At 40.5% G+C, this 26047-nt stretch overlaps 1 protein-coding gene across 2 annotated transcripts; it reads right to left on the bottom strand.

Annotated features, from left to right (window-relative positions):
• Positions 1 to 8167: 8167 nt before the first annotated feature.
• Positions 8168 to 13476, bottom strand: LOC133117019 (protein sprouty homolog 2-like). 2 transcript variants are annotated; one of them, XM_061227077.1, is made up of 3 exons: positions 13337 to 13476; positions 12536 to 13117; positions 8168 to 10586 (listed from the first exon to the last, which is right to left on the bottom strand). In XM_061227077.1, exon 3 carries the CDS (start codon positions 10533 to 10535, stop codon positions 9633 to 9635), a length of 903 nt encoding a protein of 300 aa, XP_061083061.1. In that variant the 5' UTR covers positions 10536 to 10586; positions 12536 to 13117; positions 13337 to 13476; the 3' UTR covers positions 8168 to 9632. The 2 variants fall into 2 exon arrangements, with proteins under 2 accessions (XP_061083061.1, XP_061083062.1); XM_061227078.1 differs by having other exon boundaries at positions 13443 to 13472.
• Positions 13477 to 26047: the final 12571 nt, after the last annotated feature.

The following is a 26047-nucleotide window of genomic DNA, read 5'->3' as shown; positions in this document are numbered from 1 at the left end:
AACATTACGTTGACATTAATGTGTTTGTGCCTTTTACAGGACTATTTAGCCCTGCATTTCAGCATGAACATATTTCATAGTGACCATTTGGTGGAGCTTTTAGATAAGGCAGTCTGCAAGGCTGCTAAATAATGTAATGCAGAATCTCGTTTGAGATAGGGAAATGATCATCTGCTTTAGATATCCAGTGTTATCTACTGTTAATTTTTATATTCTTTCATTTGAACATCAGAACAGCACTGACACTAATGATAGGATAGCTATGTGGAGGTAATAATATTGCCTTTTAGCCAATAGAAATATAATTTCAATCGATGCTTTTTTAAATTAACACTGTCTATAGATTCCCGTCTTGTGACAATACGTGCTGATTTCTCCCTCATGTTTTATGCATTCATGTCTGACAAACACGAGCAGTCTCTTGTAGCCTTATCGGTGTACTCACAGAAGAATCACTTCTGTTTCAGGCCAACATACTGTATATGAAACACTTTCCTCTAAGACGTGAGCCTCTTGTGATCTGTGGAAGTCAGAGAGGGCATTTCCAGTCTGTTTATCAATGGTCTTAACTTCCTGCTTCAACTGTTGCCATGCAGACATTGCCATGCCAACACTCCAAAGCCCTTGACAGTGGGTGGGCGGCAGCACTTTGCCTCTACTCAGTTTTTCAAACTTATTTTGATTGTATAATATGCCATCAATACAGTCTCCAGTGACCACTGAGCCCACTGAATGCTGCCATGGTTATTATCATTTCAAAACATAACATTTTCAGGTTATGATTCTTGCACAATTTGAACAGAAAACACAAATATGGGAATAGTTTGGCTTGGTCATACTCCTAGCCCAGCTTTTAGCCTATGCAACATTTAAAGTGGGTCTTATCCCACTTTACTATCTATAGCTTCAATTTTCAATTCCGATATGTAATTCATAAGCATATAGTACGTAAAGAGTGTGTTTGTGTGCTGAAATATTGTACCTGTGGGTAATGTGTTTGTTACCTTTGGCAGTTTTCATTTTTCATTTTTTTCGTTTGGTATTTTGAATCCCCAGGAATCCCGAGCATGTTAGACATCTTTCACAAACCAGACAAAAAATGTCTGTCTTCGGCTTTAATTGAAGGAGAGCTCACCTTGCTCGATGTCAACATCCTGTCAGATCCTCGCACCTGCACATCGCAGCGCAAACACCGCTCACTTCCGCATAGTTGTGTGACAGATTCAAGAGATCCATTTCCCTTTGTGTGAGACGCAGAGGGCTCATTCCAATCGCTTATTTTTTACCTTTTTTTTCTGCTCCTCGCTTCACCCATCAGGAGAGGCTAGAAAAATAAGTGACGACAGGGAAAACATGGTAATGTGAAGTCAGTAACAGATGTGGCTGAAGCGTGGCAGGTGGGCAGGTGGACCCACATGTCGATCATTTATACATCATGAAGGATTGTATCTGAAACGTATATTGGTTACGCAATTAAAGGCTTTCTGAAAATACACTTCCGCAATGATGCGCTCATGATTCCTTGCTCAAAGGAAAGTTCAGGAGTGCCTAACCTCTACCTCTAGCTCCTAGAAGGAAAAGTTAACTGGTTGGAATGTCGTTAAAGATGGCGGACCTTGATCGATTTCTGGATGAAAAAGGTGAAGAATAAACGATTGCAGGGCTCATTCCAACCCCTTATTCCCCCCCCCCCCCCCCCCCCCCCCCATTTCCTTGCTCCTGACCTGGAAATCGATTGAGGTCCGCCATCTTTAATGACATTAAGAACAACCCGTTATTATGTTCCTTCTAGGAGCTAGGAATAGAAGCCCTGATTCCTACACAGACTACACAACTCCCTCGGGGGCCGAGGGCACCTACAGACGTTTGAAAGGACCCGCCTTTTCCTTAAAGCAGGGGCCTCTGACTGCAGTCCCAGGAGGCTGCAGTCTATGCTGACCTTTGCTATTTACATCCAATCAGCAGACAATTTAGGCCGGGGAAGCTAGGAGGCTCTTTGGCCGATAGATGATTTAAATGAAGCACTTAAGTACAGGAACACATCAAAAACCAGCAGACACAGCAACCCTGCAGGATTTCAGTTTGAGATATCTGCCTTAAAGCAATGTCAGTATGGGAGAGATTGTCGCTGCAGCCTCCAGGCAGTCAGTAATTGATAATCTAACTTTACTTTTTCTTCAGTTAGCAGTGTTTTCAAACACAATGGGCACACATTCACCACCAATTGTGTTGACTTGAAAAAGCCAAGTGTGGGATACTTGTTACACTTACACTTTAGTTGATCACTATAACATATTTTTATGATTAGGTTACACGACTATTACAATACTCTTCAATTTCATATACATATCTTTTCATGAAAATGGGATATTTGCTGAATTGATACAGATTTTGTAACTTTTTGAAGGGAACAAAGGCTTTGCCTACCTTGGACAGTACCATTCAGTAACTAGACCGGCTCCTGAACAGCCAGGCTACATACATTAACACCACTTGTACAGATCATTTCAAAAGAAAATTGATTTATTCAACAGTTTTAAATGACATGGCTTAAAAATACAGCATTGTCTTACAGAAATACTCAAAGCCGAATGAGCATTCAATGACTCCATATTTTTCCTCTCATACATTCAATCAGAGAAGCTGAGACAGCTCATTAGCGTTTTGGTTTCTTGTTAGATAGCCTCCAGGCATTATCATAAATCTCATCGCCACAAACTGTACGAAGCGACCTTCTTTTGTGGAGATTGCAAAAAGACAGACAAAGATAAAAATAGATACAGAGGATAAAATTTGGTAATGGCTTCTTGGTGACCACAAACTGAGAAAGAAAAGGCAAGACAAACCACCTGACAGAGAGCAGCTGAAAGGAGGCTTGACGGATGAGAGTTCTCCAGGTTGTGGATTCATAGAGGTCATGTACGCGTGGGCCTATGCAGCTGATAAAACCTGCTTGTTTTATCGCCCAAAGCAAAAACCGAGCATTGCTTTCAATTCTGCACTGTCCAGTATGCTTCTTTCTCAAATTAAATTAATGTGGTGTTTTTTTTTCCACTGCCATATACCACTGTGCAGTATGTAACCACTATTACCCCCGCCAAAAAAGAGGATTGGTTATTTTGGTGGTTTGATCACCTTGTATAAAATTTACGTTTATGGGGTCAAGAACAGAAAATCGCTTTGAATAGCATTTGAAAAATTGAAATGTGCTCTAAATATGCACCAGAAAATGTGCATCCCATTACAATAAATTATCTGAACGAAACACACACATACAAGTTGGTATTTGAAAATGATTGTGTTGAGGTATTTTTAAAACTATTTTGTTTCACAGTAAGCACATAACGGTTGTATAAACATGATATATTAAAGAATCATAAAAAGTTCATAAACTGTCTGGTAAAAGGGCAGGCAATCCTAGCCCTGAGGTACCAGAGTTGCATCTGGTTATTGCATCATCGGAGTTTGAATTGCACAGTTTAATCGATTATTTAGCGCACCTCCGGCACAAGGTTACCTGCATTCATTAAGCAAAATTATTAATCCAATTATGGAGGCAGTATTTGGGTAGCAGCAAAGGGCAGCAGCATCTCTAACACTCCAGAGGCAGGGATGCCGACGGTACCTCTAGCTTAATGTGTATAATCAGAGCTCACAGATGAAATATCACGTCAAGCTTTCGAAGCTCCCAGGTTTAATTAAGCCTCGCCCCATTACTCCTCTTCCAACAGCAAAATGGAAATTTTACATTTCACGCTTACAGTTTCTAACATGGGCAGTTGCATCGCATTCAGTAAACCGCTAAAAATCAGCTTTACAAATTCCACCTTGAAGAGACAGATTTCTGGCCACTCCTGGCCGGTTCCCTCTGATATATTTGCAAGCCAATATGCTTACTGATGACTTTACAGTTTTACCTCCTATATATTACTTTGGCCCTGTGGTTCTGGAAAGCCACAGGTTTGCTAGTTTTTTGTTTCACCTTAAATCAGCGAACAATTCAGACTCGGAAAGCCAGGTGAACGGTGTTAATGGTGTAATCGATGGCTCTGATTGATCAATTAAGTGCAAACCAGCAAACACTGCAGCTCTCCATGATTATGGCCGGGAACCCCTGCTTTAGCCCAATAACTAAATGATATCTATTTTTCCCAACAGAGGTGATGCAATTTCTGTCCACAAAAGGGTAAACAGGGTAATATGTGAGCTTACTTGCCTCCTATTGCATATGTTAAACAAGGAAACTGGATGAGAGTTTCTCTAAATGTAGTATTGATGATATACATATTTCCAGAGTTTCACGGAGTGTGGGCATGCCCAAAAGTACCTTGTCCTCAAAATATGTGTCTACTATATGTACTGCGAACTGTGTGGTATATCTATGCTATTTCCCAATGGTACAGTAAAGCAGAAGTGTCGTAAGACGCCCGTCCTCTATGATCTCTGATTGGATGCAAAGATGGCTCCCCTCTGTGTTGGTTTACTTGGTTTACTTCCTGAAATGTCTGCTCCCAAATACAAACATATTCCCAGGGTTTCGCTCAGTCTACGTTAATGTACACATTACATTACATTATTGGCATTTGGCAGACGTTCTTATCCAGAGTGACGTACAGTTGATTAGACTAAGCAGGAGACAATCCTCCCCTGGAGCAATGCAGGGTTAAGGGCCTTGTTCGAGGGCCCAACGGCTGTGCAGATCTTATTGTGGCTACACTGGGATTAGAACCACCGACCTTGCGTGTCCCAGGCATTTACTTTAACCGCGACGCTACAGGCCGCACCACATGAAAATAAGTTTTCGCCGACTTCACTTTCTCATGCAGTGAACAGTCTGCCTTCAGGGACACATCACATACATATTTTGACCACCACACAGTAGTTAGCAGCCCGTTTCAGAAACTGCTGCGATGAGCAAATTAGTAGAATTGGGTGTGCCAAATTAGGGTTACAGGATGCAGGATGGTAGGTCTCTAGGAACAGGACAGTCCTGCATTATGCAGTTGATGAGACCTCTGTCTCTTACAGTGTCTCTGCAGTTATTTTGAATTCATAATTATTCTAGGGAAGGGCTTGTTAATGTCTGATGCATGCCATGTGAATGTCTGACTATCACTGGGAGAAAAATAGAAAGGATGATCATTTATTCTTCAGTCAAGTACATCTTTCCCATGACACTTCATTAGTTCATAGCACTTTACATAAATGTCACTGCATTATCTTTATTATAATAACAAATATTGCTCATTTTCCTAGAAAAAAAGTAATCCTCTTGTGAACACGCCTATTAAGTATTGAGAGACCTCCACCTGAAGGTCATGCATGCAGGGATTACAAACTAAGACTTAACTGACACATGCAGAGGGAAAAAATGTATCTAACTGCCATGGTGGTTTGTTTTTTTAATTAATTTTTGTGCACGTGTGTGTACATGGACATTTTGGTTTTAAGGCACACTTTGTAATAACCCTTTATCCAAAATCCAGCACACAAATCCACAAAAAATTGGTGATTGAATATGTGTTCATATGTTATTCTTCCCAAACAAAAAAAGAACGCATTCTTCATGGCTTTTTACGAAACAGCTGTTAAAAGTCAAGAAGTACTGTATATCAATAACTGCAATAAAGGAGAGGCAGCGGTTGTTTGTGAATAAAACCCCACAAAGCTAAACTGACTTTTTATTGTTTTTGTGTTCTAGTCATGGGAAATGAGATGACTGTGGCTTTCAGAGTAATAACGGACTAAGGGCCATAAAGCAAATCGAGAGTGCCAATGTTGCCATAAAAATGCACACTCGTTAAATTATTCGCCAGCGCAACTGTTCCCTTCCTTTGTTGGATTTATTTTAAATCCTATTATTAGTCTTACTTTGGCAGTTCCCTTTGTGCATGACTGGGAGCTGGCTGTTTCAAGGCTACAGTCATCCTTTTATCACTCACCCAGCGCGTTAGCGAGGCACCCAGCTTGCGCTATAGCTATTTAATGCACTATGGCTGCTAATGCCTGTTGACTTTAAAATTCATCCTCTATACCCAATGTATTTAAGTTTGTTAATGCGGGCAGCTCAGACCAGGGTTTTATAGAATCATTACTTATTCTCAGCGCATAGCTAAATTAACTGTTTTTTTTTGTATTGTCACCTTTAACCCTGCAACCAATTCAGATGCAAGAGCAAGTGAGGGGAGTCAACTGCTTGAATTAAATCAACTTAGAGCTCCGTTTCAATGAAGGCCAGCACACCCCATGTCTTTCCAGGACCAGTCAATATTTTCTGATTGTTTTTGTCCATTTAATGTTGTGCGTGCGTGCGTGCGTGCGTGCGTGCGTGCGTGCGTGCGTGCGTGCGTGCGTGCGTGCGTGTCTGTAGGAACCCTCGGGCACGTACTGTAGCACACAGCTGTCCTGCTGATCTGACGTCCAGGCCATCCCCCGGCCCCTCCCGAGGACAGCGCGTGTGTGTGCGTGTGTGTGTGTGTGTGTGTGGACGAGCGGGCGCCCCAGTGCCATCAGAACCACTGTTCGGCTGCTTAAGCTCTGGCGCTCGGACAATAGGGCCGTAAAGAACCGCTGCTTCCTCCCTTCCTGTTGAGTGTTCTGCCCTGGTGAGCACGCTCAATGGAGCTCCGCCTCCGCTGCAGAGCCGGCAAAACAATTCAACAAAGAGCGTATACTCCACGGCTTTTCCGCTGACCCCTCGGCCTAGCCACCGCACACTGCATATGCATTAACTCAGCAGTCTACAATACACATACAATAACACATGCAGGTTTTCAGAACTAAATCAAACCTAATACATATTTCAGCTTACATAACTTTGAAACAGAAATGCACAAAAGGATAACGATCAGCCTCTATTATGACTAAGTGGAGAAGGAATTGGCTTGGTTGTTGCTTGGATAAGAGTCCTTGGAAAGGCTAGCGTCTGCTGGGAGTGGTGTAGTGGTACCTGGAGAGCAGCGATAGGGACACTGTGTTGCAGGAGACCCCAATTCATCTTTTCTGGATGAGATGAAATATCTCATGGCAGTTATTGAAAAGGGCAAGTGCATTCTAAAGTCATACTGGCTAAATTGGCAATGTAAACACCCTGATAATTCCCAGGACAAAGAAATGCCTCTCTGCACCGTCGCTAATGCATTGGCAATTCCTATTGCACAAATTGACTAGTTTATGTATAATGTGTGAGCTAGGCATTTTTATATATGCTTTATAGTACGCTAATGACTGGAAATTACTCAGCCTATCTGTGTATTGGAAGAGCAGACTGGTAGACTGCAGGCTTATATCACAAAAGTAAGAGTGACAACTTCACTGGTCTGGTTTTGATGAAAATATCCAACAGCACAAAATGCACAATGCATAGAGGTGTAGACTAAACTATGCAAATCACCCAAGATAAGGACGTCTGGAATAAACAAAGCCGGTTTAATTCTTTACAGACTAATCTCCCACCATCATTCTTGGCAAATGGAAGATGCTGTATGCGCCAAATGAAAAAATAAAGCCAATCCATTTACACACACAATTTTAAGGGACAGCACCTGCCTGCTGCCCTCCTGCCCTGAAATAAAAAACTGTTGCTCAAATTTACATACGGAGTTCCAAAGCAGCCATAGTAAATATGACTACACATCTGGTACAAATACATTGTGGTCTAGTATGAGAGCATAGGCAATGGGCATTTTTTGTGCAGTTAGCCCCACCCCCCCTCCAAAAAAAAGGAAAGAAAAGCCTGCAAAGTCATTCAGCTTCTTAATAACTTCCAGATGCACACTTGGACACAACATGGTTTAGATTTGGGCCATTGAGAGTACGGAGAGGGGCAGACTGCCAAGTCATGTTCCTCTCTTCCTCTCTGTAAGGACACTAATAGAATTCATGATTTTCTTATTTCAAAAATATGTCACTCGATTTTCCAAATATTTAAAAAATACATTTCAACACAAGTTCGTGAAAAGGGTGTTGTGGGCCAGACGCACAAAAAGTGCTCATCACAGATTCATACTGTACATCAGAGCGCGCATGACATTTATTTTTATTTTTTTTACCTTCGCTCGCAAAATCCTCCATGGCTGCATGGAATGCGTTTTGGTTGCGGTCCAAAAACATGACGGCAATCCATCAAGAGGAATTTTGGTTTTAAGGTAGGGATACAGAAGGAAATGTGACCATAAATAGATCTCTGTGTCTAAGGGCTGTTAGACCAGTTCATGAGAGTTGTTTTGAGTGACTTGAGATTTGTTCACTTTATTCGCTTGTACTTCTGGTTAGCCTTTTGTTTGCAAGTGAGCCACCCGCGAGTGGACCGCACTCGTTCATCAATGCCAACCGATGTGCACCCATGTTAAAATAAACAAACATTAACCCCACTTCTCGCTCAAGTAAATTATCATCATTTAAGGACATTTATAAATGTAAAAAGTTCCATGTTTTCATTACATGCTTATGCCTGACATTGATATATGCCATGTATTACGCATACTTTCAAAGAACGCATGTCCCAAATTCCAAGAGAAAGATTGCCTGCACCACTGTATCGCGTCAGAATCACAAGTTATAACCATGGCTTTAAAGCGCGTCACTCAAAAACTGACACCCACAATCCATTTTAATGTCAACTGTTAATATATTTTCTATCTTTTTACTGAATACATGCAATCCCTGCACAACTCAAAGTATACAAGTTATACTTTAAAACAGGGTAATGGTATTAAAATGCCTCAAAAAATAAATATATTTTTTAATAAAATATACTTGAAAATAAATATTCTTTACACTAAACCATATGTTGAAACATTAGAAAAAGATTAAAGGCCAATGTAAAATTTACATTTGTAATGAAGTGGGGGGGGTAATCATGTATGCATGATGCAGCATTTGACTTGTAATACAAAACCTGCAACTCTGGATATACATTCAACTGAATGTACAGCAAAATGACACTTTTGCAATTGATATATAAAACAAAATCTAATCTGGTAGAAAACTGCCAGACACCAATTTGTGTATCTTCAAAATCCATTTCACAGAAAATTGGTCATGTAAATGTATATCTGTAAGCTTATCTGACATATTACACGTTATCATGAGTTACATTACTGACTTCAGTTTAAAAATGAACAAAATTGCGTCTTCAAAAAAGGTCCCTTATATTAAACACTGCAGCTAAAAAAAAGGCACAAAACATGCCTTTTTTTCCCCAAAATCCCAACCCAATGATGCAAGATTGGAAGGTCGTATGTACTTCAAGAACATGTAGAGTTTTGTACTGTAGAGTCCTGTGCATTGTAAGTGCAAGTTTTCCCAGGGAAAAGATACCTTTCCTCCTCTTCCACCAGGACAGCACATTTCCTCGACTCACAGGACGGCCTTCCCCATGCCTTCCAATGACACAGCTGCACACGTGGTTGCTGAGAAACACTTCCCATCGAAGAGGCTACTGGGTTAGCAGAACTATTCCTTCAGATAGCTGCGCGACGGAACACAAATAATCCACTTTGGATTGTTAAAAAGAATTTACACGGAATCCAGCAAAACTGTGGACTGCAAAACGCGCTACGTGTGGATTCACCGTGGGAGCACCTAAACTTCTCATTTCCGTCGACGACGACTACGCACCGCCGCGGACTCTACTTATTCCGCGCGGGCTGCCCGGGGGCGTGTTTGCTCCGGCCGTTGGGCCGTCCGCAGCGGCACCCCCCCGGGCCTCTGAGGCGGCGGTAGCAGCCCTGCGCCACGCGCAGGCAGCCCTTGGCGGGCGGGTAGCAGAGCAGGCAGGGCAGGAAGAGCGCGGCGGCGGCCACGGCGGCCCAGCGCAGGCCCCGGCGGGACGGCCCACAGGAGAAGGGCCGGTCGGCGCACACGTCCTCGTCGTCGCTGGAGCAGTGGTAGAACAGGCCCTTCACGCAGCACACGCAGGTGGCGTACTCCAGGAGGCTCTGGGCCGAGCAGACGCAGCGGTGCTGGCAGGCCCAGCAGGAGGGCAGCGCCCGCGGGAAGGCGCACTCCTCGCACGTGCACAGCCCGCAGTCCTCGCACAGCCGGGCGTGGCCGCCGCGCCCCGCCTTGCCCTCCTCTTCCTCCTCGAAGAGCTTCGGCTCCCCCTGCTTTGGCTTCGACGCTTTAGGGGTTGCCGTAGCGACCCGGCCGGGGGCGGGGTCGCCCGGGGCTCCCCCCTCGACGAAGTCGCCGCCGTGGGACGCGCCGACGGGCGACTGGGCGGGAACGGCCGAAGGGGAGGACTGATGTTGGTGCTGTCCCCTAGTGGCAGACCTCTGCTGGTGCAGCTCTGCTGCCAAACCCCCCACTGGCTCACATTTCTGCTGAGGTGGTGGTGGCTGTAGAACAGCCGGTTGGCTCCCAGGTCGGACTGCCGCCACCGTAGGCCCCTCCGTGTACTCATTAGTGCTCCCCACTGTGTGGATCTGGTCCAGGGACAGCACAAGCACCTGCTGGCACCCCGGTTCCCCAGTACACTGCCCCCTACTGTCAGGCACAGCCGACCCACTGCTGCTCCCAGTTCCCGCCTCCATCTTTACGCTGAAGATGGACCCCTCCTCCAGATACTGAACTCATCTGAAGTCCTGCAATACATAAGCCAATTCATCAGCCTTGAAGAAAATGGCTCAATGAAAAAAAAATCCCATTACAACTGTGGAACTCATACTTTGAGAGCAATTAATAATAAATCTCCCATCCATGAGGACCATCCTGATATTCATGTTGCAAGGGTATTACTACAGCCTTGCTGGCTGCGTCAAACACAGGAACCATTAAGATTTAATACCATTCAAGACCATCCATGCACAGGAAACCAGTGTTTAACAGGATGAGCCACCCAGCTGACCCAGAAGTTGTTTATAATTAGACACATTACCTACAGAGCACTGCCACTCTGAAAGGTCAAGCATTAAAATCATTTAATTATGTAAAGAAATCATGTAAATTTACAAAAAAAATAATAAATACTATAAAGATTACAGCTTAAATGGTTGTGTCAACCTAAGCATTTTGGAACTATTTCCAATTTAAAAAGTAGTTTGTTATGCTTTTGTACTGAGGAACATCACCTCCAAGTTCCAGATTTTGTTTTGCTGCATTACAGTATGAGTTAGTAAATTACACAATTCAAGTTGGCATGTGTCAAAAAGGGCTGGCAAAGATGAAGTGGGCATTCATCCAGAAGGTCACTGGACATAACTTGCACAGTAAATTATAAATGCACTACTTGTGTTATGTAAACAGTCACCGTTAGAGGATACAATGGCATATGCACACAGAAAAAAAATACAGTCAAAACATACAAAATGTTTTCTGGTGACCCAAGTTTGTGTTTATCCTTTAAGAATTTAAGCCAAATTGCAATCCATTTCTGCACAGCATCTCAGCAAACTGGGGCTTGAGTTGGTGAAAGCTCTTTAAGAAACTTGCCAAATTATTTTTAAGAGCCAATTTACCAGTGAAAAGCTAAACGGTGCAATTATGGCTTCAGCAGGATCCTTTCTACAGGGGTTTTAATTGGCTGAAATGGCATTGCGTTGTTTAATAGGTGCAGCACTGGTCTGCCAGGGGTTGCATAGTGCGTGTGATCATTACCATTTGTAGTCTGCATTGTAGCTTCTAATTCTCAGCATGTAAACCAGAGATAATGTTAATCTGCCAAATGACTTTGTAAATAGACACACTTAATACAATGCAGCTCCTTTAAATCAGGCCTGTTTCCCCTTTAACAGCTCAGCTGATTTTGAGATCATGGCGTTGTATTAAGTTGTGCCCTAGAGTAACTCATTTCAGTGATGAAGTGCACTTATAGAGGGATGCCATGCAGATCCTCCAAGACTGTGAGGACCCTGATTTTAATGATTTCACAGAGACAGAGACAGAACGCTTCTGAACAAGGAATGTACATTTCAGTTGTCATTGGGGCACGGTTTTTTTATACATCAAACAAACACTTCACAGGTTATAAAAGGCATCATAACATATATCGCTACAACTAAACAAAACTACAGAAAAGGCAATCTGTAAATTCCCACTGTCACTGTTATAACAGATGGTCACTTGCACGTTTGTATAGGAATAAGTAGATGGACATTTGATGTGTTAAGGTATCCAAGTGCTTATTACTAAAATGACGTTATCCAGGTAAGGAGCACAAATTTGAAGGTAATTGCATTATGACAAAATAAACAATAACTTGAGAATAGTCATACTCTTTGCAACAGATTAGCAAATATTCAATACATTACATAACACTACATTATTACTATTATTAATATTATTATTAATAAATATTACTAGTATTATTATTAATAATAATAATAATTATAATAATAATAACCAAATAAAAGGTCTATTTTGCAGACATTGCATGCAGAAACAAGCCACTCATAACACAAGGAGGGATATTCGTAAATAGCTCAAATTGCGCGATGTTAAAAAGTAGGTTACAGATAGTTCATTTAGGAAGTGGCACCTTTTTGTGCCTTTCCTCGAAAATATTTACCGCAGATTTATACAGCGTAAACCTCACCTGGTTCGCACCACTGCCACCCTCGTTGTTGCTTTTCGTCAGTAGGAAATCCTGTTTGGAAACTTTATTCATGAAAACCTTTAGTAGCATACTCCTCCACAATACCGGATAATGGTGAATAATTGGCTCCAGTTAAACAAATTCAACTTTTTTAGCACGATAGAAAAAAAAACCGCATAAGTATGCTTTCCTACATTCCTTGCCGAATCAACTAGCTGCTTGGCTACTTTATGCAATAAAGTGAGATCAAACTGCAAGTGATTAACCCAAATTCTAAATCTCCATAAAAAAATCCCCTCGGTATTGCTAACAGTTTGAAGACTGTATAATCATACTTGTGTCAGTTGGATACTTTTCAGAAAACGCTGCTGAAGTTAACGTATGTTCTGTTGCTTCACAAACTCAACGCTTCCCAGAGTTTCTGTTCTTATTTTCCTTCTTTCCGGGGGAGCTGGGGTTCATGCAGTAAATGGCGTCATGTGGAAGTGAATGGAAACATGTTGTTGTCTAAGAGGATATATCGTATCCGGTCACATCTTATTGGCTCCGGGAGACTCATTTTCCTTGCGATCTGTGCCAAGACTGGAAATAGCAAAGGGTAGTTTATATACTGCAAGCAACGTACCTGACTAAAGTATTGTATTATAGTCATTTTGAAAAGCAGTTCTTCTAAACAGCGATTAAGAATATTCGGGAAAATGACTGATTGCAAGTGTACTGTAAACATTAAGCTGAAAATAAGTTGGAATACGATTAGAGTGATAAATGTGATAAATTCCAATTTTAAGTTAGTTCACTTACCGTTCATTGAATTATTTAAGCATATTATTCGATTAGTGTATTGTCAAAACGAAAAGCTTGCTTTCAACCAAAGGAAAAAAAAAAATCAAGAATAAAACCAACCTACTTCATACAGACAAACAGATGGTTAGTTCCTTCTCTTTTGGTAGAAGACGATAACAATGTGTTTGAGAGAGAGAGAGAGAGAGAGAGAGAGAGAGAGAGTGCAATAAGAAAATTAAGAACAGCTGAGCACAATGAGGCCAGCTTTGTAAAAAATAAGATATGGAAGAGGCAGAAGAGCTGCAGTTCTGCACTTTGTAAATTTATTCCAGAAACAGCACAATTTCACTAATATACAAGAGATTAAATACATTTGACAAAGTAGATACACACTGCACTAGCTTCACTGCTGATTGGTTTAAATGTAGAATTCCATATTATACACTCAGTGAGAACTTTAGGTATTTGTTAGACATATTTTTTTTATGCTTATTGGTCTTCTGCTGCTGTAGCCTATCGAGCAGCTGATTTGACGCATTGTGTGTTCAGAGATGCACTGTTGTAATGTATGGTTATTTGCATTACTGTCACCTTCCTGTCTGGCCCTTCTGCTCTGACCTCTCAACAATGTGTTTCTGCCTGCAGAACTCCTGCTCACTGGATGTTTTTTTGTTTTTCGCACAATTCTCTGCAAACTCTAGAGAGGGTTGTACGTGAAAATCCCAGGAGACCAGCAGTTTCTGAGATACTCAAACTACCCTGTCTGGCACCAATAATTATTCCATGGTCAAAGTCACTTAGATCACCTTTCCATTCTGACATTTGGTCTGAAACAGCTGAACCTTTGGCTATGTCTGCATACTTTTATACGTTTAGTAGCTGCCAGATGATTGGCTGAATGACAAAAAAAAAAAAAGCATTAGCAAGCTATGTGGATAGGTCTACCTAGAAGTGCTCAGTGAATGTATTTACAATAAACATTTTTTTCAAATGCCAAGTCTCCCTGTAGGGGGCAGTACAATTACTTTTGCTTTGAGTATACTCAAAAATGTCAAAAAGTTGTCATCTCTATTTTGATTGCACAGGGTTTCTGGTGTTGTATTTTGAAGATTTACTTGGAGATGTATAACGCAATTAAGGTAGCCATAATCCCATCCTCATAGCTAACAGGAGTATCTGCGAATATTCACACTGTAAAGACAACATGCAGATTGAATGGATTAAAGCCACAATATTTAAATTGCTGTTGGAGTGGGTTGAACAGATTAACTTCATAGGAGATTATATATTTTGTACAAATTTCCCCAGATATTTATATCTCATCTATGGCTCAATGATCTTGTTACAGATAAAAGCAGAAAAGTGGGTAAGAGTGTAGCGTAGCATAATTATTGCTTTAAAATTCAGTTCCCATTTATACACGAGTGACTAATGTCCCTCATCTCAGCTTCAGTTACACAAACTTGATTTTATTTATTGATGTAATCCTGTGGCATCACAATGGTTGAAAGCCATCTTATGTAGGCAACAAAATACAAAACCACTGTGTCACTCATGTTTGCATGCACTATGTATAGCTACATGAGCTCACGCCAATTCTGGCACAACAAAAGTCCAGATGGAAGTGGACTTTACTATTACTATTACTTTGAGAATGTAGGGCATCCATTTCTCTTTCACTAATTTTCAAATTCAATACAATCTGCTTCACTGGCATGGCAGAATTACATTTGTAACTGCATTTGTAAACATGGCAGATAAAACAAGCACACACACTCACATGGTCACACTTTCTCTCTCACTCACTTAATAAAATGGCTGTGAATAAGGAATTTAAAAAAATGTCACATAGTTATGGCTGTCCTTCATCCCACACAGACTTTTAGTGACCCAGGACCCCTCAGGTAAATGCCACCTCCTTGCCTGCTGCACTGCAGACTAGCCATTAGTGCTCTACTCCCCCATGCAGCATTATGAATGAAAAGCTCTTCTGTTCCATATGAATAAAACAGGCTCCTCAGCACTGAATGTTACTTCTTTAAAAAGACCCTGCAAGATATATAGGCTATGTGCAAGTACTGTATATAGAAATTGGTCTCCAAATTACAATGCAGGTTATAATGCAGGTTGTATTAGGATTGCACTTTTATTTTGGTGATATGTTGATATGACAAATGCTAAAATGCATGGGCTTAACAGAAGATAATTAGTTTGTGCTGAAACAGATGGGATATACAGATGCCCTAACCTCTAACTGAATGAAATTGGAGAAGGGGAAACGGAACTTGCTCGGGGTTCACATCTTTGACCCCTTTACAGTCTGGATTTCCAGTCCAGGACATTAATGTGACCCATGTGGAAAGGTTCACTGTCAGAGTTCCGTTTCTTTTGTTTTGTTATACAAGATGGGGCCCAAAAAAAACTTAACCGATTCTTTGCAGGACACTCCCAAAGCTCGAGGAGTTTGCTCACGCAATGTCAGTGTTCACTGTGAGAGATAACAGATGCAGAAGCACTTTTCAGGAAACACACAACCCCCCCCCCCCCCATCCCACCATAGACAATACAATCATTCACACACACACACACACACACACACACACAGAGACAGCATTCACACTGAACATGCACCGATGCACAAACACAGCATACGGCATACGCACATAGCACTTTTGCAGCACCACTCACACAAACATGCATGGACACACACACATGCATACATTTTTTTTTTTACTGATGTGGAATTGAACTTATACTTTAACTTTATAATTTTAAGTCTTTTCACACAGTGTATACCATGCTCCTATTTATATTTTGGGCAGACATTTCTCTTTGTGAAATTATTAGTAATATTACTTTACCACGTTATTACGTTTTTTTGTGCAATTTGTACAAACAACTCAGTGTTGTTGCTCACATTATGCACTGCTGTCCTGAGAAATACTAAACCTACCATTCACACACACACACACACACACACACACACACCGCTGGCCTGCCCCTGGTCCCCCCTCTCTGACGCTGGGCCCCTCCAAACAAAAATACCCCCAGAGCCATATTTCAGCCCTGCTTCCTGCTCCATACAAGCAGCAGCTGTTTGTCTTCTGCTTTGCGGCCCGTGTTGGAAAAGAGGGTGAACCTCACCACGAGGAATGCATTTGGAGCCACAGCTAATGGACACCCACTCCCCCACATACTGTCAATAGAGGTCCAGTGGTGAATAAAAAAACCCTTTCAATCAATATCAAAGCCATGTCTTTATTTTATTTTTTTATTAATTGGGTCGAATCTATGGCAATTACTTGTTTTAATATAGATTTTATTTTAGCATTACTTCATTGAAAACTGCTGAGGACTATAAATGTTAATGTACTTTCCTGTTGGTGTAATCATTTATGTCTTGCAGCCAATTCATAGTTTCTCCCTAAGCATGGGAAGACCCACTGTGAAAAGCATGTTGTCTGCCTGTGAAGCTCACTTGGAGGGTGCAGAGATGAGACCACAGAAGCAAAAATGTGCTCACTAATTAGTCTTCTGTAAATGTACACACAGTACACTTTTCAAGCAGAAGGAATTTTTAACCAAAACTAAACCATCACATAATCCGACATATTATTACTTTTAGTAGTGACAGCAGCAGTAGTAGCAGTAGTTGTTTCCTCAGGATATAATCTGCCCAGGATGACTGGCTCTGATGGATTTGCCATTTAGACTGAGCTAGCCAGTGGTGGATGGACTGTCTCTCTATAGCATGGATCTTCTTAATATTTATTTGCACCTGGGAGTTTTTCTAGACACTGATTGACTGATTGACGTTTTTTTTGTTGTTGTTATTGTTCAATAGTTGTTTTTTTTTTTACTAATATCACAATTTCAAAATCCCTTCACTTCATACTAAAGGGAAAAGGTAACTTCTGGTGAGTTGTAGGCTGGTATTCGGGTAGTCTAGTTTGTTAGCTTTTGTTTGAGTAGCCGGAGTAGTATTATATAGTATATAGTATTTTTGTGCTTTATTATTTGACTGAAATTGCTGATGATGAATGCTGGGAACTTACTAGCTCAGGTTCTTTGAACATACCCATGGTGCATAAGTTCTCTTTTTGGGACTTGGACAGGTCACTCAACTGAGGGACTGTGAGCGGATTGAGATTTCTGAGAAGGTGCAGTTACGCCATTCTTCCAGTGGGGGGCAGTGAGGAAAAGCTAGGCCATTTGGGGTATGTGTCTGCTGTGGAGAAAGACCTGCACATACCCCAGTACAACCACCTCTCAGCCCAGCCATATTCAATAACAATCAAACGTGTGTGTTTATTGATGAACTAAACATTCTCGATATCAGTTTAAGTGGCTTATTTCCCAGGGTAAACGCATAAATGCAGTTCAGTCAAACCTAGACGCAGTTAGTCATTTTGGAATTGGAATGCAAAGTTTCTCATTAAAATGTATTAAAGGAAAGAGCCCTGTCCGGGATCCTGTTCTCTTACTAGCGTGTATACCGGTTCATTCTACGGTTCGTGTCCAATTCCTGCACATTTCAATGTGCACATACTGGAGACAAAGACCAGCTTTGTTACAGAAGCTCCTGCCTTCCTCATGCATGTGTGTGTGGATTTGTATAAACAGAAAATGACAGAAAAGCCTCCACCACTACATAATGTAATATTATTTCAGTATTTGTCCACTCTTTCTTTTGTACATCTTACTGTGACTAAGTATTCCACCCTTCAAATGAACAAACAAGTTACAGCTGGATTCTCACAAAAGCTTTTACCAAAAGTGTCAATGACGTTATGTGTGAAGGTGCCATCTTCAAAAGTGACTCTCACATTCAAACAAACAACTACCCAAACACATCTTAGCTGCCTTGGTCTGTGTTGTTTTGACATAAGCTGTTTTCAGGTTTAGGTTAGCAATAAATAGCACAATAACTATTTTCACATTTGCTCCTGCATAGAAATACAGCAAGGCCTTGTTTGATCATTTTAATGCATGTGCCTATATGAATGTTATTGTGAGCAAGAATAAATTAGTATACTCTTTAAAATCAATCTATTAACCTCCATAGTTAGTGCATGCTTTAAAACGATACATTTTTTACAGTTGAATCTAAAACGTATGAAAGCAGAACTGCAAAATATTCAGAATATGGTAGGTAGGTATTGGTTGACGCTTCCCCCGAATAAGTGGAAATCAGTATCAACGAGAAATTCACATTGGTGCAACCCTGATACAAACAAATCTGAATATATTGGGCAAAACCCTCTGGACAATGTTTGATTGGGAGCAAACTCATTCTTCAGCATGATGACCCCAGGGACACTGAAGAAGACCAAGCTGCTGTTCTCAGAATGGACTGGCCACCCCAGAGTCCTGACCTCAACATCACTGAATGTGCTTGGGAATACTTGGATCAAGAGAAGGCGAAAATGCAACCAACTTCTAAGACTGCACTTTGAAGGTTTTTACAAGAAGCCTGGAAAAATATCCCTGCAGATTTCTTCTAAAAAAAGCTCAAAGCACGTTTCCAAATAAAGAATGGATGCTGTAATAAAGGCAAAGGGTGAACACACTACATACTGAAATATTCAGTATTTTATATAGCTATGGCGATTTTTGCATATGTTTGTTTTAAATGTGTTTGCATTATTTTCTGACACCAAGAAATTGCACTAAATGGCTGTTTTCTTTTGCACAGCACTGTATGTATGCATGTTTGCATGCATGCATGCATATGATCTGGGTGAGATTGAATTACATTAATGGCATTTGGCAGATGCTGTTATCCAGAACGACGTACAAAGTGCAAAGTGCATACCCATAACCAGGTGTTAATGTGAGATGTGTTAATTACTGCACATAACCCCCCCCCCCCCCCCTCCTCCCAATGATGGTGTAAGGATAAAGTTTATCCCAATGTGTAATTAAATTTGCCAACAAATTAATGCATTCAGGTCTGTGAATAAAATTTCTACTTTTTGCAGATGACCTGCGTCCATTAACATCCACAGAACACGGCTACATGAAAAATTGGCTCTGCTGGAGAAATCCTGACACGCCTGGGACCTGGCATGAAATCTTGAGAAAAGGAAATCTTTAAACATCATAATATAAATAAATAAAAAACAAAAACAAATTATGGTATTCTGAAAAGAATACTTCTAAAGAATGCTATGATATGATATACTGAAAATGATATGGACTGAAAATTGAACTCATGTTCCCTCAGATACTCTCACTGAGAATTAAAGTAATAATACATCAAAAAATCCCTTTGACACTTGCATAACCATGACACAAAAGAAAGTGCATACTGGTTAATTAAAAAAATATAAAAGTTTTTGGCCTGCTGTAACTTATGGTTGTGTCTCCCGCAAGCTGTGCACATGAACTCAATACAGCAGAAGTTAGATCATTTAATATATTAAAAAAAAGAAACTGTGGGTCTGTGGGTCTAAATGTGTCAAAACTGGCCAAATGTAATTTCCCATGGGTCATATCTCAGCTAATGTGATTAGTTACGCATTTATCTTTACACAATGAGAGTGCTCTCAGATAACTTTACAAATAAAAGGACAATAAACATACTTATGGAGATATGACCCCAGCAAATTTGGTTCCCAGTGGAAAAAGGTGCATTCACTTTTTTCAGGCCAGATACTGTACAAATTCTACATACAAAATTGCCTCTCGATAAATATTTTTCCTTACCTCTAAATATCGCATTTTGTGCCAGTATGCATGGTTCATTGCCACATCTGGCAAATAAAATGGCTCTCCCGGTAAAACTAAAGAGTATGAAGCTCAAAAACCTCCTGGAGTTGGCATGGGATGGTCCTGTAGACTTCAGCTAGATATGCTGCTGTAGCTGTAGACGTGGAATGCAATCAGTATGTTAATAATCAGTTCTCACTGTTAAATCTATCAGTCTGTTGTAAAGAGGTCCATCTTTTAGACATAACTGGTGATATACACTCAGTGAGCACTTTATTATGGATATATTAGACTTTGTTTGTAGACTTAGAGGTTATCCACCTAGGTTTGTAATGTGTGGTTATTTGCGTTACTGTCACCTTCTTGTCAGCCCTTCTCCACTGACCTCTCTCATTCACAACAATTTTTCTCCTGCAGAACTGCTGCTCACTGGATGTTGTGTGTGAAAATCCCAGGATATCAGCAATTTGAGATACTCAAAGCCACCCTGGCACCAACAATCATTCTACAGTCACTTCGATCACATTTCTTCCCCATTCTGACATTTAGTTTGAACAACAGCTCAACCTCTTGACCATGTCTCCATGTTTTTATGCATTTAGTTGCTGCCACATGATTGGCTGATTAAACATTTGCATTATCAAGCTAGTGTACAGGTCTACCTAATAAATTGCTCACTGAGTGTAGATGTAGGCCTAATCACGACTGAAATGTTAAATTGGAACTATCCTATCCTATCTTGAGCTCTCTAGGCACAATACATCTTACAAAGGACAGATTAAATATATGGGCAAGGGATGAAATTATGAAGGGAGAGATTTATTTTATTAGTTTGACATTTAGGTTAAATTGTCATGACCAGAAGAGGAATTTTTCAATGACATAATTTCACATTTCTGTACTGGATACAGTGGTTTGATAAAAAATAAAAAATAAAACCTAACAAGTTTGATTGATGTACTGTAAAGGGCTTTCAGTTATTACTAGCATTTTATCAAAGAGTAGCTTCTATATCTGTAAAGAAAGCATTGCAATTATTTGCAATATATTACGTGTGACACCCCTGGGAGGGAGATGTGGCTGTTCTGTGTTTGCACTCTAACTTGCCACATGGAGAGAGAATACCCACACAAACACAAAGCAAATAAACAAACTGCTTCACCATTCCACCTCTTGGGTTCCAGGCAAAAATAATAAATAATGCAAATTAAAACAAAGACAAAATAAATCAAGAGCGAGACAGCTTTTCAGCTCACCGCTTTGAGCTGGCCAGCATTTCAGCAGCATTTCTTTCCTGTGCGACAAGAAAACAAAAACACAAACACAAACCCTCCTACTCTCAGCCCCATACTCTAGAGAGGAGCACACCTTTAAGCACCCGGGCAGATTAGTCAACACAGCCAAGGTGTGTGTGCTCTCTCCACTAGGTGTGGCTGAGAGAGAAATCCACTTCACATCTGGATTGAACGCTACACCTGTGTTTTAATATTTTCTCAGGGCCTTGTCAGTCAGGGGCCTTGGAATGACTAACATCCCCCACCTCTTATGACGCCCCTGACTGCATGAGATCAGCAGTCTTATACATTTGTTGCATGTCAGATTGTGTGACATAGACCAAATGTGTTTTTATTGTAGTCAGATTGTGCAAGAGTTCTATCATAAGATCAGATATTTTATCCTATTTTTACAACAAGACATCTGACGTTGACTCAGAACAGAACTTGTGGATGATGTCCCAAAACCAGAAACCAGCCCTTGTCGTAATACCATTAGGTTTTGCCTTAAAAACACAATCGTGTCTTTTGTGCTCTGACAAAAATACAAATCACCAACACAAACTCACTCCTCTGTGTGTAGGCTCCCAGTCCCACACTGTGAAGAGGGTACTTAAGCAGATTAAGCTCATTAGTTGAAACAACCCAGGTGCGTATGCTCTCCACTGGTAGTTGTGAGACAAATCCGCTTCACTGGACCGAATGCCGCACAATGATAACAGGCTCAGAAACGGTGTCGACTTGGCATTTTTATTTAGGATTTTGTTAATGGTAGTCAATAATGGCTTTATATTGCTTTTACAGCATTGAGAATGAGAAATGTGTTTATTTTTCAATGGAAATGCTTCATCATAAATTGTTGCAGAATGCATCAGTGAAATGCAGAGAGAATGAGATCAAAGATTACTTGCTCAGGGTGGTGCTGAGCTATCTCCTAACTACCTGGCACATCAGTGGAAAGGTCTCAGGATGCAATTTCTTCCTTCTGCATCATTTTTTATATTATTCCTTACAATATGCATTTGCTTGGTACACACCCTTTCCAAGAGCAGGTCACATAGCTTTCTTGCTTTACATACTATCCCTTTAGAAAGATGTATATGAAGTTAAGTGAAGAAAAGTGATTTAGGTAAAAGGACCTTGGGTAAAATAGCAGTACCAATTATTATTATTATTATTTTTTTTTCCATGGGCACTTCCAGTGACCACTGCACTGCCACTGTTATTTATTGAGGTCGGTACAATTATGAATTTAGCCAAGAAGCTGATCAGCACCCCTCTGAGCGAGTTGTCTTTGATCTCATTCCTTCTGCATTTTCAGTTAACATTACTTATGAATTCTGCAGCAATTTAGATTTGAAAAATCAAACATTTTAACAGATGACTATGCTCCATGCTCTCAGTTCCTTCTGTTATGCTGCCAGATTCTACAAAGTTATTCAGATTGAAGGAACTGTCGCACGCCAGCTTTGATCCTGAGAGAACAACAAACTGAGCTAAGAACTGGATGGAGAAAAGGTAGACTATGGGCTTCATGCCACCCACAGGCAAGATGTTTATGGTCCAGATCAGACATCAGCACTCTTTTCCCTGTGCGCATAATATTGTTTACCCTTTCTTCAAAGCATGCCTGTAATAACAGGGAATACAAATGAAAACACACAAAGATCCGTTTTTTTTTAATGCACACGTATTGCAAGAGCTAGCGCTGATAAGATTTCTCTGTTGGAGTATTTGTTTATTCAGTATTTTATTGTATTGGTACTTGAAGGCAGCATGCGCAGTCTTATTGCTCAAACAGTTACAGAGCGGAAAAGGCTTTCAGTCGCCCCAGGCCCCTCGGGTGGAAGTCTCCGATGTCTCCATTGGTTTTTGGCATGGAGTATTGGAACGCCTCCCCCCCCCCCCCAAAAAGATAATAATAATAATAATAATAATAATAATAATAATAATAATAATTCAGTATTAATCTGAGAAACTGGTAATAATTCCTCTCAAACAGTTGAAATAGTCTCACAGTTTACTTTGCTTTGCAACTGCTGATTGATGACTTGAGGTTTGTGACATATTCCTTCCGCATGTCCATGCTCTATAGACCAGTTGATGGAAGGGAGAATAAAGTGACTTTTCAGATTTTACACACAAAAATAAAACAAAAGTAAGTGATATTTAGATCCCAGAAAGACAGTCATATCTATTATTATATCAAAACAATTTTATTCACCAACTATCATGTTCATTTTTTATGCAGCTCAAGTTAGCTCCCTGGTGAAAAAAACAGCTGGAACAATACAGCTGGGAGCTGGCAATTTGGTCACTGTCAACAGAAAAGTCCTCCTACGCCATTTTATTCAAGACAAATTTGTCTAATCGAAGATATTAGACCTGAGGATGAACTTTTATGGAATCCAGAGCTATTTAAGTACAATAATTTGTGAAATATCATCCATTACAAATTGCACATGGTGTCATGATGTCCCTAAAATATCAGGCTCGATATTGGCCTTGGGGAATTTATATCGGTCAACCTCTAGCCTCAACTCAACAAAACACTGAACAGTGATGATTAGAAGCATCAAACTGGAAGTTTGTAATAACAGCCGGGAAATGCGTGCCACTCACAGGCAAGGTACATCAAGCCAACATTACTGCTGAGAGGTCTTACATCAGTGAACAAGCACCATGAACTACAATTGTTGCTGAATTATGTACTTATTTTTTCATATGCTGTTAAGAGCAGTTACAAGATGGAGCAGTGGGTTTTTTAGGCTAAACAGGAAAGGTACAAGCTCAGATACGGAAAAAGCATTCATTCTGGCCTTTCGAACACTTCAAAAGTTCTACACTTAATCTCACACGTTGCTTCCTGTAAACTTTTAATGAATCTTAGTTATTGTTCTATAGACTGTTCATTCCATAAATAACACCCACCCAACCTGTTCAGTTTAAAAATAATAATAATAATAATCTACAGTCACCCTAACAAACAAGAAATAGCCAAGCTATATCTTTTTTCTCCACATTTGTCTAACACTGAGGCAATGTTAGATCATGAAAATGAATGGTGCTTTGCAACAATGCTAACTTTTAAGCAAATGTGAACCTGCACTAAATTGATGAGATTAAATTATACATACCCTAATTGTTGTTCCTCCTTAGTCACAGTAAGCCATGCAAAAGTAAATCAAAATATATGAATCCATCCAGCCCTATCCATTCGGTGATGTAAAAAATCTGAACAATGAATAGCCATCCTTAAATCAAAGCAAGCATTTTTATGTGGTGACTTGACAGACAAATAAAACACAGTACAGATGCTCAGTAATGGATGACCGTTTCATTGATGTAAACATTCATCTTTGATTAGTTTTACTGCTCAAATCTAGGTGTGCTCCTCAGAAATATTAATGAAATGATCATTGGGGAAGATACTATTCCACCATAATTACATAGGTTGTTGCAATTGTCATTCAGTGACTGGTATGTTTGTCGTTGGTTCTGCACATTTGCCATGTTCGGCATGCGCTGAAAAATAATTAAGAGTTATTCCTTAAGTTTTTGGACAGAACAAAAAATTTTTCCCCAATCACAGAGAATCTGTGTACAAAGTCATCAGATCGTTTTTTTTTCTGCTGCCAGCCTTCGCTCCCTCTCTCTCTCTCTTAAAGATTTCTTTCTGTTTTGAACTCTGCCAGGATTGCTACTTTGAGCCAGTCCAGAGAGAACAGCAAAAGCTGGGGAATTGGATTTCTCCCTTTCTTCTCTCTTTCTTTGGTGACTTTAAAAAGGGTTGAGGAAAGAGAGGCAAGTCCCTTATTGATCCTGAGCTCATAAAAGCTGTCCCATAGTACATTTGGATGCACAATGGGAATCGGCCAATTTACTCTAGCACCCTGGATAAAAGCCATCTGTCCCAGGGGACAGTTTTGTACACGAGATCAAAATGGCCTGCATCAAACTCTGAAATTGCTTCGTCAGATGGCAGCAAAGACTCATCGAACGGCTGGCTAACATGGCAAAAGCCATTTCACTAGAAGTCAATAAAGAAAAGTAATAGACAAATAAATATGGCCATCTTTGGCTGATGGTAGGCTACAAGTTGTAAACTTCATTGATGGTGAGGGCAGAAAGAGCATTTAAAATAAAGATCAAATACTATGCCTGATGCTAATTCCTAAACATGAGCCAATATAATTGGCCTCAACATCACTTCCGCGCTTTCAATGATCTTGGGATCTGAAAGGCATAGTCCTTTCTTTCTACAGCTTATATTACTTATGTTTTATGTAATATCTATTTATACAGCAGGATATAAACTGAGGCCCTTCAATTCAAGTACCCAGCTCAGGCACTCCATCCATGATTTGCATGCAACTTAATTCCTATCCAATAGAGCACACATCTACCAATTCCTATCCAATACAGCACACATCTACACCGTTTATTGTAGAACACCATGCTTTTTTTCCACATGCTCTGTGTTGATTGGTTAACTGACTGGGAATGACACCCCATTTCCTGCCTACAGTCCAGAAAAGCAAACAAACAAATATGGCGTCTGTAAATCAACCCGTACAGCATAGCCTACATGTTCGAGCAGGAGCCGGATACGGAATGTAAAGCCACAGAGGAAAGACAGGAGCGCACTAGAGAATCACGGGCCCTACAGGAACCGTGAAAATGTGAAGCTTTTACCTACATGAGTTCTTAGCTAGATAGCTGTAAAGCGCCAGTCCAGGCTCTG

Source organism: Conger conger, chromosome 17, assembly GCF_963514075.1.
Source record: "Conger conger chromosome 17, fConCon1.1, whole genome shotgun sequence".
Taxonomy (NCBI): Eukaryota; Metazoa; Chordata; class Actinopteri; order Anguilliformes; family Congridae; genus Conger; species Conger conger.
The sequence above is the reverse complement of the archived record's forward strand: the minus strand, read 5'-3'. Positions and strand labels throughout refer to the sequence as shown.

Bases quoted from the DNA above. Each gene is read 5' to 3' on its own strand.
- LOC133117019 (XM_061227077.1), bottom strand. From the start codon at position 10,535: ATGGAGGCGGGAACTGGGAGCAGCAGTGGGTCGGCTGTGCCTGACAGT.